Below are 15,379 nucleotides of genomic sequence, written 5' to 3' on the forward strand. Positions count from 1 at the left end.
GCAGGCGGACTCTTAACCACTGCGCCACCAGGGAAGCCCCGGCAGGCGGATTCTTAACCACTGCGCCACGAGGGAAGCCCCTAAATGCCTTCTTTGTCCTCCCCACCTTCCTCCTCCTCAGCCCTGCCCAAAACTCAGTTTCTTGGCTGCTTCGAAGAAAAGCTTGGATAGCCATTTCTCAGGAATGCTACAGATGGGATAAAGTTGGACTAAGGACATTAGCATAAAGTTGAACTAAGGACACTTAAAAGAAGGGAAGTATCTTTACAACCCTCTGATTTTTCAAGGAGGCTGTGAGTATCAGATGAAGGATTCTGGATTTTACCCTCCATGGGGGTCAGTGGAATGGAAAGGTTTTCAAGGAAGGCTGTTGTCAAGACTACACAGACTACAAGGCATGAAGTTCCTCTCCCTTCCCACACACAAAGTGATTAAAAACAAGTTTCCATATAAAAGACTCTAACTTACATGATAGTGTGCAGTTGCCTCAATGAACCACTTTACCCACTTACGGGATTCAAATGACTTTCTAAGACATGGTTCCAGTTTCAGATGTCTACACACTCTCTCCCAGGGATGAAGGGGACCTGCATGTGAGACTTCTAGGACAATGAAATGCATGTGAAGCCAGGCCCGATGAACACTTTCTGATTAAACTGAAGTATTCTTTTAGGTGCATTAGAGACATGCAGAGGAGAACCCCTAATAGTGCCAGATCTAGAGCCTTCCTGCTTTGAGACATTTTCCCCACTACTTGGTTTGTAGGTTCTTCTCAATTTTTGATGACCTGTCTTAGTCATAGAATGAGTACTAATAAAACACAATCTTAGAACTGTAAAATTACTCAGAGGAAAAAAGCAGGAGGTGACTCAAAGGACCACTGGATTCGAATGTACCTTTTTTGCCAATTTCAAGTCCTCTATTAAATCTTCTTCTCCTTGAGAAAGCTCAAAGATGGCCTGCAAGGAAAGGTAAAACACATTTACTGAACTTTCCTTTCATTTTTGAGACCAAATTCAACTGATGCTCAAAGCCCCATATCTACTTATTTCTTAAGGATTTTTTTTTTTTTTTTTGCAGTACATGGGCCTCTCACTGTTGTGGCCTCTCCCATTGCGGAGCACAGGCTCCGGACGCGCAGGCTCAGCGGCCATGGCTCACGGGCCCAGCCGCTCCGCGGCATGTGGATCTTCCCGGACCGGGGCACGAACCCGTGTCCCCTGCATCAGCAGGCGGACTCTCAACCACTGCGCCACCAGGGAAGCCCTCTTAAGGATTTTTAAAGGATTCTTAAAAAGTTAAATTGACCCGAAGCAATTGCATCGAGTGGCTAAAATCTACAAAGAAAAGATTTTGCAAAACTTCTGTGTAATGTGCCTATTTGTTTGTGGGAGAAAGAGTTTCCACATGTGTTTCTAATCCAACAAGTCATATTTCATTTACACAATTGTGATGCAGCTGAACAAGATGGAACTATTTTAGGTAAAATAATTAGAGTCTGAGCCATGGACTCCATGTCTCTTTTGTGAGTGACAATCATAATAAATGATTCGGGGTCTGTTCTCAGTGATGGACATGGAATTACTATTAATTGGGCCATCACAATTTGTCTTCCTTCTATTCAACAGAAGGTAAAATCTCAACAGATAGCTTTATTCCCATCAGCCACTTGTCTTAAGGCTGTGTTGCAGGAAGAATCCGATATTTTATCACTCTAGATGTCTGGTGAAGTTAATTCATTCTAACTTACTTCTTGGCCCCGCACTGCACAATAAATAAAGTTACAGGAGCTGGCTGTGTGCAAGAGTGTGTAAATGGACGCAATGATTTGCTTCTGTTAAGCCATCATAATTTAAGAGCGATGATGTGCAGAACACTCTTTCTCTCTCATCTGACAGTCTCAACTGTTGGCAAACTTTATGTTATTAAAGAACTACATGCCTGTGGTGACTACTACGTTTCTTTCAGACCAGAGGGAAGAGGTGAGCAGGCTTGGAGAACACCTCCATCCCTGGGGTTGATGGACAGCAGGACAATGAATGTGCTCCCTGGCCCAGCGGGCAGAGGCAGAACACTGCACTGGAGGCCAGTGCATGGTGACCCCTCTCAAGGCCCCCAGTAAAGCTTCCATGTCATGCCCTCCTGGTACTCTACTTTGTTTAACCTTTTATTTTGAAATAATTAGACTCACATGAGAAGTTACAAAAATAATACAGAGAGGTCCTGTATAGCCATTACTCAGCTTCCTCCAATGGTGGCAACTTACATAACTACAGAGCATTATCAAAACGAGGACATGGGTGGCTGCAGTACAATTAAATATTTTTACTTGGACCTTCCTCAGATTTCCTTGTATGTCTGTTTTACCAGAGCGCAATGTGGCCCCCAAGAGAGGAAAACCACAAAACCCCACACTGGGATACACCACAGTCAGGTGTCTGTGGAGGGGGGTGGGCAGCACAGTGTGACTGTGAAGACCATGGGATTTGGTTCACTGCTCCAGCTCTGTAACTTTCTAGGTGGGTGACCTCGTGTTCACTGTACCTTAGTAATCTCCTCATCTGCAGAATCAATCCCCCCCCTTCCTTCCTTCCCACTGTACAAGTTATATATGCACACTATTACACAGAAAAGTATAAAGAGGAAAATTTAAAATTATCCACAATACCATTTGTTAACCACTGTTAAGATTTTGCCATATTTCTGCAAATGATTTTTTCAGTGTACATATTATTTTTAAATTATTTATTCATTTTTTAATAGACAAACATTGACATGGTTCAAAATTTACAGTTTAGGAATGGGCACATGGTGAAAACTTCCCTCTCACCTCCTCCTTCTCACCACCCAGTTCACCTCTCAGGAAGCAACAATGTTACCAGCTCCTTACATGTCCTTTCAGAAATATTTTATGCGTCTATAAGCAAATATGCGAGCCCGCGTGTGCGCGCGCACACACACACACACACCCATTTTTACTTTTTTTACGTAAATGGTAGCACACTATACCACCCTATTTTGTGCCTTGCTTTATTCACCTAGCCATACATACATATCATCACTTCTCGTGTTTCTATAGTTACAGAATGTATGCACATTCACTATGGAACCAGGACCTGGTAATAGATGTTCAGGTTCTTTCTGGCACTGTTGTAAACATCACTGTGATGAATAACCTTACACGTGCATCTTTTCATCTGTGTACAAGTGTGCCTGGTTGATAAAGTCCTAGAAAAGAATTGCGGAAGTCAAAAACCTAGAAAGTTTTTAAGTACTCCTTTTGCCAGCGTCAGGTTCTCTGCTAAAATAGATATTCCAAGGATTTCATTAGATGATGCACCTTTGAAGTGTTTAGCACAGCCTGGCACATGACAAGTTCTCTGCAATGTAGTATTATCATAGCCATCTAGGCTACTGATACAGAAAATTTACAGGGAATGAAATTAACTGCATTCCATATTAAAGTTTTCCCCAAAACTGGATCAAAGTTTCATAAACTGAGTATTTTAAAATATTCTAGAAGGTGCTATTAAAATATAAGTAAAATGATTATTTCTGTGAACTCTATGGTCCTAAACAGACACTTCCTGATTCATCTTCTTTGTAAATTCAGATTTTCACATCAGTGTCTTTTTTTTTTTTTTCCCCACATCAGTTTCTTTTAAAAGTCAGGGCCACACCCATCCAGCTGGATGCTGGTTTCTCAGCTCCTTACAAGGTCTGACATGCCCATTTGTCGTCCTTCTATCAATGCAGTGAAGAACTGACTTGGAGACCGTGGTGTAGACCCCAGCTTGGCTCTTGCCTTCAGTGTGCCTTGTTCTAGACACAAGGGCAACTCCAGGGGTCCCAGCCTACCTCCTGACGTTTGATTTCCTTGGACGTGAGCATCTGATTGACGCACACGTCGAAGGTCTCACTCCACAGCTTGCTGTCTCTCCGCTTCGTGCTCGAGGGGGCGGCATTTCTGGACCAGGGTCTGGGGGCGAGGAGGTCAGGGCGGCTCTCGCTGCGGAAGCTGATGGAGCGCTAAACAATGAGAAAAACAAACCGTCACGGGGGCAGCAGCAGGACTGGGTGGATCGTTTGAGTGGCTTCCTGTTACTGACAGAGCATAAATCAGACATTTGCAAGAAAGAGAGGACAATGTCACAAGGCCTGTGGGAAGTAGGGCATTGTCTTGTGGCTACGTGCTAAGGAAAATCGGGCAAGGGGCCGCTTTCAGAGACTTGAAGGGAGTATCCGTTCTGCAAGACCGGGATAACCAAGTGTACCACAGCACAAAAACATTTCAGGTCAAATGCATGCGCAAAGGTGGCTCTCAGACAAGTCATGAGCTCTACTTTTCTCCCGTGGACACCTCCGCTCTTGAGAACAACAAAGGTTAACAGTAGTGGATGTCCTTCAAAAAAAAAAAAGCAAAAAGAACATCTGGCCAGTACTCCTACTCTCCTCCTCCTTCTGGGGACACTGCCTACTCTCCTTGGGTATCCCCTCTCACATAGTTTGGGCGGGCTCCCCCAGACCTGACCAATCAGAGTACTCCACCACCCTGGTTCAGAGGGGGACATGCGATTCCCTGAAATTTGCTGTGTGCTTCATGGGAGAAAGAGCAGAAGATCTTTCCTTTGGGATTGTAAGCTCACGAAATAACATAAGCAGGAGTTTCTTGAGGCAGCTCTCTCTGTTCACACAGAAGAGTGTGTCTACTATAGGAGAGAATAAAGGGACACACAGAATAAGGGATGGAGAGAGAGTCTGAGGGAGGGAAGGAGGGAAGCAGCAAGCTCTACCCACACTCAGCCCCTGGATCTCAGTGTGCTTGAAGCCAGGAAGAGCCACTAAGACTAAGGGCTAATACTGATACATTCCTCTTTCTGTTTACATTCGCCTCAGTTGTGGTTCTCTCTGTCAGTTACCATCTTGGCAGCAAATGGTGCCTGTTCCAAGTTATGTTCTTATTTTACAAAGAGGTCCTGGTAGACTTTGGGGTGGTCTAATCATCCAAAGTCCTCCCCTGTGGCTGAAACATGCTACCACAGTGCTTTCTCTTGACAAATACAAATGATCAAGAAGAAAGCTGAATGCATCATATTCAGCCTTCATCCTAGATGATTTCAACACACTTACTGGAAACTTTGCCAAAGCAATGAGGTGTTGCTGTGCTGAAAAGCCACATTCTTATTTAGCAAGTGTTCCCTGCCATGGCTGTGGCGACATGTCTATGGCCTTCAATGTGAAGTTCCAACTCCTTATTTTGGCACAGAAGTCCTCTTGTAATCTGACCACGGTCTATCTATCTAGAATCACCTCCTGCCACTCACCCATGAGCCCCCTATTCTCCAGCCCTACTAGGCTATCTGCCATTCCCTAAATGTACCATGCTTTGCCATTTGCTGTGCTTCCTTCAAGCAGTCTTCTCTTCCTGGAATGCTTTTCTTTCGTTGCCTTGCTGGCTAACTCCTAACTGTCCTTGGGATATAACTCAAATACCTCCTCTAGGAAGCCTTTACCAGTGTTCTCCCATCCTTTCCCAGAACAATCTGGACATCTCTCTGATATAATGATGATCAGATTTTATTATACTTATTGGTCACCTGCTCTGAATTATAAACTTCCTGAGGGCAGGAACTGACTTTGCATGTGACATATGAGCCGTCATCTCTGAGACGTTATAAGGTAGCTTCCAAATATTTTGAGATTCAACCATAAAGTTTAAGAAAGTAAAGAAAATTTTAAAAGAACTATTCAACATAAGGGCGTTGTTAAACAAGTTATAATTCATCTGCTTGATAGAATGTTATCTAGCCAATTAAGATAATTCTGAGATACTTTTAACAGCTAAAAATCCCTTCTTTGTTAAGTTAAAATAAAATTAGGATTAAAATCTGTGTATGAACACTTTATAATTATGAAAAAATGCACATGAGCAAAGATACAAAGGGAATGCCACCAAATCTATTGTTTTTGCCTGATGATGTTATAGGTAATTTTCACCCTAGTTTACAAATTTGTATAATTCTAGAAAAATGAATAAATGAAAAAAAAAAGAAATTGCCAAGGGGCTTCAGGGTATCACCACAACCTTCTGGAAGCAGGAAGCGAGCTCTGTTTGCAAGCAGTAACACAGTTCCTCAGGCTGGCCTAGGCACCTGTGAGCTCCTGGGCTCATTAATGAGCTCATGATCACTGGACCAGCCCTGTGAGGGTCAAGAAAGTACTTGCTCCAAATGCATTTTACTAATGGTATCTCACAAATCCCTGTGATCTCTTGAAAACAGGCCTTTATAAACAGTGACCAGCCTAATGCTTGCAGATCCCCCCCAGCACTCAAAATCAATTAGCCACAGGCAGGGAAAGGTCAAAACAAGCAAAGTGAGTCACCAAGTAACTCACTCATCTCAGTTTGCGGTTCTGATGCCAGCTGGGGCAGGAATTAAAGAGCAGAAAGAGAGGAAAACACAAAAAAGAAGATTCAAAATCAAAGACATTTTCCACTTTCACTTGAGAGAATCAACCGCCTTCTTTGTTGCAGTGTCAGCCCCTGACCAACTTCAAGTGTCCCCCGTCCCCACCACCAGTTTGAAAGTAATTTAGGCTAACTTTAAATTTTCATACAAAAATATATAAAATTAAGTACAAATCCCCTCATTTTCCCAAGTACACTTCCTAGAAGTAACTGCTATAAGTTTGTTCGAGGTCTTTCCACACCTTTTCCATGCATTTGCTAATATTCACAGAAAACAGAATGTCTTCTCTTTTCATTCAACAACATGTCTCTCCATGTTAGAATATAACACCCACTCTTAAAAAAAAAAATAATTTATGGAGGTGAAATTCACATAACATGAAATTAACCACTTTGAAAGTGAACAATTCAGCGGCCTTTAGTACATTCACTGTGTTGTGCAATCACTACCTCTAGCTTGAAAACATTTCCATTGTCCAAAGTCACTCATTCTTTTTTTTAACTGAGGTGCAGTTGGTTTACAACATTATATTAGTTTCAGGTGTACAACATAGTGAGTCAAACATTTTATAGATTATACTCCATTTATAGTTATTATAAAATATTGGTTATAATCCCTGTGCTATACAATATATCCTTGTAGCTTATTTATTTTATATATAGTAGTTTATACCTCTTAAGTCACCCATTCTTTTTTTTTAAATATCTTTATTGGAGGATAATTGCTTTACAATGTTGTGTTAGTTTCTACTGTACAACAAAGTGAATCAGCTATATGTATATGTATATCCCCACATCCCCTCCCTCTTGAGCCTCCACCCATTCTTTTTAATGGCTACAGAGTTAGTGTCCCATAGTCTGGATGCACCACATGGATTTAATCAACCTCCAACTGATGGACATTAAAAACGTTTCCAGTGCCTGGCTATTATAAAAAGTGCCTTAGTGAACATCCTTTATGTATTTATGCTGGTATTTCTGTAAGGCAGATTCCTTAAGTAGAATTCCTTGGTCTAAGAAGTATCAACTTCTTAACATTTGATAAGTACTGGCAAATTGACCTTCAAATAGTCTGTTCAACTTCATAGTCTCCAGAAAGGTATATGATAGTACCTTTCCCTTCACACTCATAAATAGGATATTATTATCAATCTGATAGGAAGAACAAATACATCTTAATTTCAGTTTCATGTTTCGAACATAAGATTGAACATATTTTTATGTTTTTATTGAAAAATTTCCCAGAGTTGGAGACTTTTTCTGTTGCAGTTTGGGGGAAAAAAAGAGAGAGGTGAGCTATACTAGGGGAGCTCCATCTCTAAGAATTCCTGGTTTTGTCTTTCCTTAGTGATTGCTGGGCTTGGGTACTAAGGGGGAAGGGACAGGGATGAAGTTCACCACGTATATCACAGAGGGGCCGTACATACTTGCCCATGCTTAGTACTTCCGATGAGTTCTCTCCGATCCTCACAACCACCCTGAAAGGTGAGAGTTTATTCCCATCTGGCTGATGATTAAACTGAGGCTAGGGAGGCTAAGGTATCTCCCCAGCTAGGATTCAAAACCAAATGTGTTTGACTCCAAGACCTGAGCTCTTTCTACTACGGGGACTGTACCTGCTGTTTACATGCAAATCATGCATTGCAGGGAGGTTTCAGTCAGATGGGACTCAGCCTTCTTGGAGTTTAAGTCTAGTTAAGAAGAGGGAATGCATTTGCGCAGTTTTAGGAATAATGACTGAGTGGCTCTTTGACCAATCAAACTTCAGATTTACACCTTTAATTTGGATGGATTAAAACAAACATTTTGTCTTTTTAAAACTCCACTTAGAAAGGGGAAGGATGCTGAAAAGAAGAATCCCAAAGAAATAAAGAATGCTGGACAGAGGTATGGTTAGCAGCTGGCTGGCCCTGGAGACAGCTCACAGCCAACCAGGCCCAAGCCATGGGGGGGTGTTCATGACAGTGCTGACCACACACCATACCTGCACCCCTACCAGTCATCAGTACAGCTGGCCACAATTAGATGAGAGGATTGGAGCTGGCGGAGAAAAAGTGACTACTGCTAGGAGGAAAAACCCAAAGAAGAGGAATGCCTTGAGAGAGAGGAGAACAGCCACGTCCCTTCCAGTGCCCCTGCCACTGCCCATCCCCCTGCTCTGGCTCTCTTTCACCATGTGCTGTGTGATATCATTTACCGGTTTGTTTCTGACATGTCTGTTTCCTCCCAATAGAAGGTAAGCTCCTTGAAGACAAGGATATCTATTTGTTCTGTTCACCGATGGATTCACCAACACTGGCACATGGTAGGACCTCAACAATTTTGCTTAATGAATGAATGTCGTTGCTTGTATGTGCTGGGCTCTGTGAGTGGGGCTTTAGAGCCCTGCTATGCCCAAGAGGTGAGGATTCCTACCCTTTTTTTATAGATGAGGAAACTTGAGGCTCAGAGAGGGTGATTCTTTGCTGAAGGTCATGCAGCTAATAAACGGTGCTCCAGAATTTAATAACCCAGGTCAGTGGTGAACTCAGGATGACAATCCACATCTGGTCTATTTGAGTGCAACTCTCCCCCACCCCTTGCAATTTTTTTTTAAATGCTTTTTTTAAAAAATTAATTTATTTTATTTTTGGCTGCGTTGGGTCTTCGTTGCTGCGCGCGGGCTTTCTCTAGTTGCGGCGAGCAGGGGCTACTCTTCATTGCGGTGTGCGGGCTTCTCATTGCGGTGGCTTCTCTTGTTGCTGAGCACGGGCTCTAGGCGCACGGACTTCAGTAGTTGTGGCACGAGGGCTCGGTAGCTGTGGCTCTTGGGCTCGGTAGTTGTGGCTCGTGGGCTCTAGAGCGCAGGCTCAGTAGTTGTGGTGCATGGGCTTAGTTGCTCTGCGGTACGTGGCATCTTCCCGGACCAGGGCTCGAACCCGTGTCCCCTGCATTGGCAGGTGGATTCTTAACCACTATGCCACCAGGGAAGCCCCCACTTGCAATTTTTAACCAATATCCTACCCTGCTTCCTCTAGGGTAAAATTTAAAGTGTGTTGGAATGCATGTGCCCAAATAGATGAGTCTCAGGCTACTTCTCAGTCTGTGATAGGGAATCTCAGCCTTGCCACCACTAATGTTTTGGACCAGAATATTCTTTGTTGTGAAGGGCTGTCTTGTGCATTGCAGGATGTTTAATATTATCCTTACCTCTAACCACTAGATGACAGTAGTGCCCCCCCCCCACCTCAAGCTGTGACAACCAACACATCTACAGATGCTGTTGAATGTCCCTTGGGGTGAGAAACACTGGTCCACAGTGACCAGGAGAGGCTCACTTCAAAGTAAGGGACCCAGCTTGGAAGGGACTGGATTCAAAACAGAATCATGTACATAGGACCCCCTAGTTATGGGGATTCTGGGCCTGGACTGAAAAATGTTCCAGGACAAGCAAGAGTTTCCATGAGGGAATCTGGCCCAGAAAATGAGTCAAAAGCCCAAAGCTCATAGTTACTGGCAGCTAAAATAACAATGGCCCCATAGCAGGCACAGATACTGCAGATTTAGGAAATGGGTGCTCATGTTTATGCCTGAACTGGCTATATGGAAAAGATGCTGTAGGTGGGAAAAGGGGGCCCCTTTACACGTGTCAGAGGAAATGTAAACCCAGCACGTTAGGCATGATGGAAGATTTGGTTTGTTAATGCTGCCTGTTCCGTGGGGTACTCCCTTGTCCTTTTCCCAAAACAGAAGGTCTCTATGGCCAAAGATAACACGCTCCAATAAAGAGTTCAAGCCAGGGAAATTCTCTACATTTACCATTGCTATTTTGTAGCAGATAGCTTACTATTAAATGGATTGACATACTTCACTCTGTATGACAGACTCTAGGTCCACCCACCTCACTACAAGTAACTCAATTTCGTTTCTTTTTATGGCTAAGTAATACTCCATTGTATATATGTGTCACATCTTCTTTATCCATTCATCTGTCGATGGACATTTAGGTTGCTTCCATGTCCTGGCTATTGTGCAGCAAAGCACACAATAGGTTTTTTTCCCTATAAAGTGGTGATGAGTTCTACCCTGCAGAGTTTTGAATGAGGCCACGAACATAAAGGACCTTGCACAGAGCTTGGCTTGCTATAAATACTGAACTAATGGAAGATGTTAGTACTAAATTTAAAATGACAACCTTTAAATTGCAATAGTCAACTATTACAACAGTCTAATTATTATTGCAGGAATGGTAAAGAACAGCAGAAAATCAGGAGTTCCTTTTAACACAGAATACAGGTTACTCCTCAACTACATCCTTACCTTCCAGACAGGTAATAAGTATGGTTTCTGGTTGCTTCCCCCAACACACACACACACACACACACACACACACACACACACACACACACACACACACACACACACACACACACACACACACACACACACACACACCCCTCTACCCCTTGGGCTCATTCTCCACATCTGCCAAATAACTTAGGACCAAAGATTTTATCAGCTATAGAAAGTATATGACCTTGGACCAAGGGGTGATATTTGAGGTCCTTGGAGAAGAAAATCATGGTTGCCAGCCCATGGAAATTAAGCACATATGCTGGTACTCTTCCTACTTACTTCTCAGATCTAGATGGCATCAGTCTTTCCACACTCCTTCCTCAAACCTGAAATGTCCTCTCTCCCCTTCATCCTCATCATCTCTGAGCCATTCCAGGCCCAACACAAACCCTTGCACCCTTGCCCAAAGAGAGGGAGAAATGTGACTATGAGTCTAGAATTAGGATGTGAGAACACAAAGAAGCAATTCTGTCCAAGACAGATACATGTCAAAAGTAGAGGCCTGATGCTCAACATCACTAATTGTCAGAGAAACGCAAACTGAAACTACAATGAAGTATCACCTCATACCAGTCAGAATGGCCATCATGAAAAAGTCTACAAACAATAAATGCTGGAAAGGGGTGGAGAAAAGGGAACCCTCCTACACTGCAGGTGGGAACTAAAAATAGAACAACTGTATGATCCAGCAATCCCACTCCTGAGCATACACCTGGAGAAAACCATAATTTGAAAAGGTACATTCACCACAATGTTCACTGCAGCACAATTTACAATAGCCAAGACATGGAAGCAACCTAAAGGTCCATCGACAGAGGAATGGATAAAGAAGGTGTGGTACATGTATACAATGGAATATTACTCAGCTGTAAAAAGAATGAAATAATGCCGTTTGCAGCAACATGGATGGATCTAGAGATTATCATACTAAGTGAAGTCAGACAGAAAAAGACAAATATCATATGATATCACTTATAGGTAGAATCTAAAAAAATGATACAAATGAACTTATTTACAAAACAGAAACAGACTCACAGACTTCAAAAACAAACTTATGGTTACCAAAGGGGAAACATGTGGGGGTGATAAATTAGGAGTTTGGGATAAACATATATGTACACATTACTATATATAAGATAGATAATCAACAAGCACCTACTGTATAGCACAGGGAACTCTACTCAACATTTTGTAATAACCTATTTGGGAAAAGAATCTGAAAAAGAATGGATATATGTATATGTATAACTGAATCACTCTGCTGTACACCTGAAACTAACACAACATTGTAAATCAACTATACTCCAATTAAAAAAAAAAAAAAGTAGAGGCCTAACACTAGTGCTATCAGATGGCTTGGTGTTTACACTCTTTGACCAGAATTCCACTTCTGGCAACATAAAGTAAGGAAAGAAGAAATAAAGACATATACAAGATTTGTGATCGGGATGTTTAAAGCAGTACTATCTATAATGGTGGAAAAATCCAAACAATTTAAGTATTCAACAATAGAAGGGTGACTGAATAAACATACATCCTTTTGACAAAATACTATATGAACCGATTAAGAATTGAGATCATGAAAAATATTTAATGACGTGAAAATGTCTTTATACTGTAAGGTTATTTTATACTGTTAAGACAAAAGCAAGTTAAAAAATAGTATGATTACAATTTTGTTTTTAAAAAATACTCACACAAGTATATAGTAAAAGAAAAGTTTGCCTGAGTAGATACCAAAATGTTAATAGAAGTTTTTTGGTGATGGGAAGATGGGATTACAAGAATTTTTATTCCCTTTCCTGTGCTTCTCTATATTTTTCATTTTTAAAAATGATGTTATATAATCAGAAAAGAAAGCCCAATAGGAGGTACTTTAAAAAAATAGGACAGGTTGGGCAGGAGGGACAAGCGCTGGGCAAGCGCTGCGAGCTGGGCAATGGCAGGGATGGTGCTCAAGAGGCTGATGGCCGAGTGCAAACAATTAATACTGAATCCTCCGGAAGGAACTGTGGCAGGGGTCCAGAAGACACCTGTTTTGAGTTTGGGGTTTCTCCTGCCATCCTGAGTTTCCCACTTGATTACCCGTTAAGTCCTCCAAAGATCAGATTTACCTGCGAGATGTTTCATCCCAACGGTAAGCGCTTTTGAAGTAGTTTCAACGGTTCCAGGAGAGGCCTAGAGATTGTGTGCATATGGGCATTCATGGTATACTGCTATTTTGCTGTGTGTTTGGAAGTTTCCATAATACAAAGTTTAAAAATTCATTATGGTCAGAAGAGTTGATTGAGGAAGTCAGCAAGTTCAAGGTGATTAACCATAAAATGCAACTATGAAGAGGATTGTGGGTAATTAAAAAATAACTAATAAGGGCTTCCCTGGTGGTGCAGGGGTTAAGAATCCTCCTGCCAATGCAGTGGACACAAGTTCAAGCCCTGGTCTGGAGGATCCCACATGCTGTGGAGCAACTAAGCCCGTGCGCCACAACTACTGAGCCTGCGTGCCACAACTACTGAAGCCTGTGAGCCTAGAGCCCGTGCTCCGCAACAAGAGAAGCCACTGCAATGAGAAGCCCACGCACCGCAACGAAGAGTAGCCCCCACTTGACGCAACTAGAGAAAGCCAGTGTGCAGCAACGAAGACCCAACGCAGCCAAAAATAAATAAATAAAATAAATTAAAAAAAAAAGATTATATTGAAGATAAATACATTCTTTAGAACAATACCTGTGACGTGGTTTAAAGACAAATACAGCCAATAAACTGATTGAATTATGTGAGTGTGTACTAAGAATAGCCTGATAATATTATTTTTGATGTTCAGATAATCAATACAAATAGTTTTAAAATCTGGCCTTACTGTAATAAAATATATATATATAGGACAAATGTCATAAAAAAAACATTCAACACAGAGTTACATAATAACATAAAAATATTTACAACCTAAATATCCATTAATAGGAGACTGGTTATATAAAATAAATCACACCATGTTGGAATAATATGTACTCAGTCCATTAAGATATTTTCCAAGAATAACTGATATAACACTTCCCTTAAGCCATAATAAAACTTTCATCCAGCTAAATGACAAAGGGAGGATGAAAATAAAAGAGATAAACAAGATACACCAGGTAAAATGCAAAAAAAAGAAAATAAGAAAAGACAAAATAAAATCCAAGACAGAAAGCATTAAAAGAAATAAATAGAAATATTTAATTTTAATAAAAGGTACAATTCCCCCAAGAGAGTGTGACAATGACGAAGAGGAACCTTTATACACCTAACTGCATAGCCTGGAAATATGTGAGGCCAAGACCAATAGAGATGCAAGAAAAACTGATCATCCACAGTCCTTGGGGCCACGGGGGGAGGTTTAAATCCAGAGGTAAACAGAAAACACAAAGATAAGGCTGGAAAGACTGTAACACCAAATTAGGTCCAGAGTGTGTAAGTTTCATAGATAGACCTAGAATAACACTGAAAGGAAATTATCAAGTATTAACAGGGGTTGTTTGGGAGTGGAATCTTTCTCCTTCCTCTTTTCCGTATTTTTCCGTAATGAGCATACACTCTATAATGGAAAAGAAATACAGTTCACGTTCAAAGAGAACGCAGGGCTCAGTTACAGGGTAAGGAGCCCAGCATCCCATAGCATGCCCTGGACTCGGCCTAAACAAGTCCACCAGCCGCACGGCCGTGACGGGGAGGTGGACTCAGCGATCGACCGGCCGAGGCAGCTCGCCTTCGTCACTCCACATGAGGAGTGAGCACAGACCAGCCCCTTTCAGAGCTGGGCAGCCCAGTGAGGGGATTTATAGGCCCAGAGGGATCTAGACATCTGTGCTCCAGTCTACCAGCAGCGCTAACCTCCCTGGTCAGAAGCAGACGGAGCGCCGTGCAGTCGGCTCTCCCTCTCTGACCTCCACAAATGCTGCCTTTGTGCTGAGGCCCGAGCCCCCAGTCCACAGGGGGAATGGGGGGCAGGGAGGCCACAGAGAACAAGTCCTGCAGTGTCTTGCTGAACTGTTGCTGCAAGAACCACTCACATTTGTGACTGGGCTCTTAAGCTTTTTGGAAGAGGCTGCCAGCCCCGAGCTCTCTCAATATCCTCCTGGGCTAACCTGTGGCCTCCAAGGAAGCCAGAGGAAGGACTGCTAAGTGTTCTATTATTGATTAAAGCATCATGTTTGGGCCTAACTCACCTCTCCTCCTATGATAAAAGGAACCCAACCTGAGAGACCTAACTGGATATCGCAGGGATGTGTATGTCTCTAAGGTGTCAGGAGCCAGGGACAAGGGATACTGCCACAGAGGAGCAAGCTGCTCAATGACAGCAATGAGTTGCTTTGGGAAGCAGAAAAAAATAATACACACATATGGGTAAGGAATGAAGGACTACAGAGAGGCTTGAGGCAGCCCTGTACTCCTTGTTTTCTGTTTCTCCCCTCTTAGAACGGGCATCAAGACCACCACAGGCAAAATGGGAAAGGATGTGAAGGTGGCCCACTAAGTATGCCTTTGGGGCCTCCACCCCCTCCCCCCCCCACAATCCTCCCTGCTCCTCAGGCTA

General features: G+C 42.4%; 1 protein-coding gene across 3 annotated transcripts in view; it reads right to left on the reverse strand.

Annotated features, from left to right (window-relative positions):
* The window catches only part of ARHGEF3 (Rho guanine nucleotide exchange factor 3), a 269,292-nt gene that overhangs the window by 23,223 nt on the left and 230,690 nt on the right, over positions 1–15,379 (reverse strand). For all 3 annotated transcript variants that reach the window (XM_060022718.1, XM_060022716.1, XM_060022717.1), the window contains 2 exons: positions 3,859–4,029; positions 897–959 (listed from right to left, as the gene is read on the reverse strand). In XM_060022718.1, the coding sequence (XP_059878701.1) occupies positions 897–959; positions 3,859–4,029 (234 nt within the window). The remainder of the gene's footprint in view (positions 1–896; positions 960–3,858; positions 4,030–15,379) is intronic.

This window comes from Delphinus delphis, chromosome 10, assembly GCF_949987515.2.
Source record: "Delphinus delphis chromosome 10, mDelDel1.2, whole genome shotgun sequence".
NCBI classification, from domain to species: domain Eukaryota; kingdom Metazoa; phylum Chordata; class Mammalia; order Artiodactyla; family Delphinidae; genus Delphinus; species Delphinus delphis.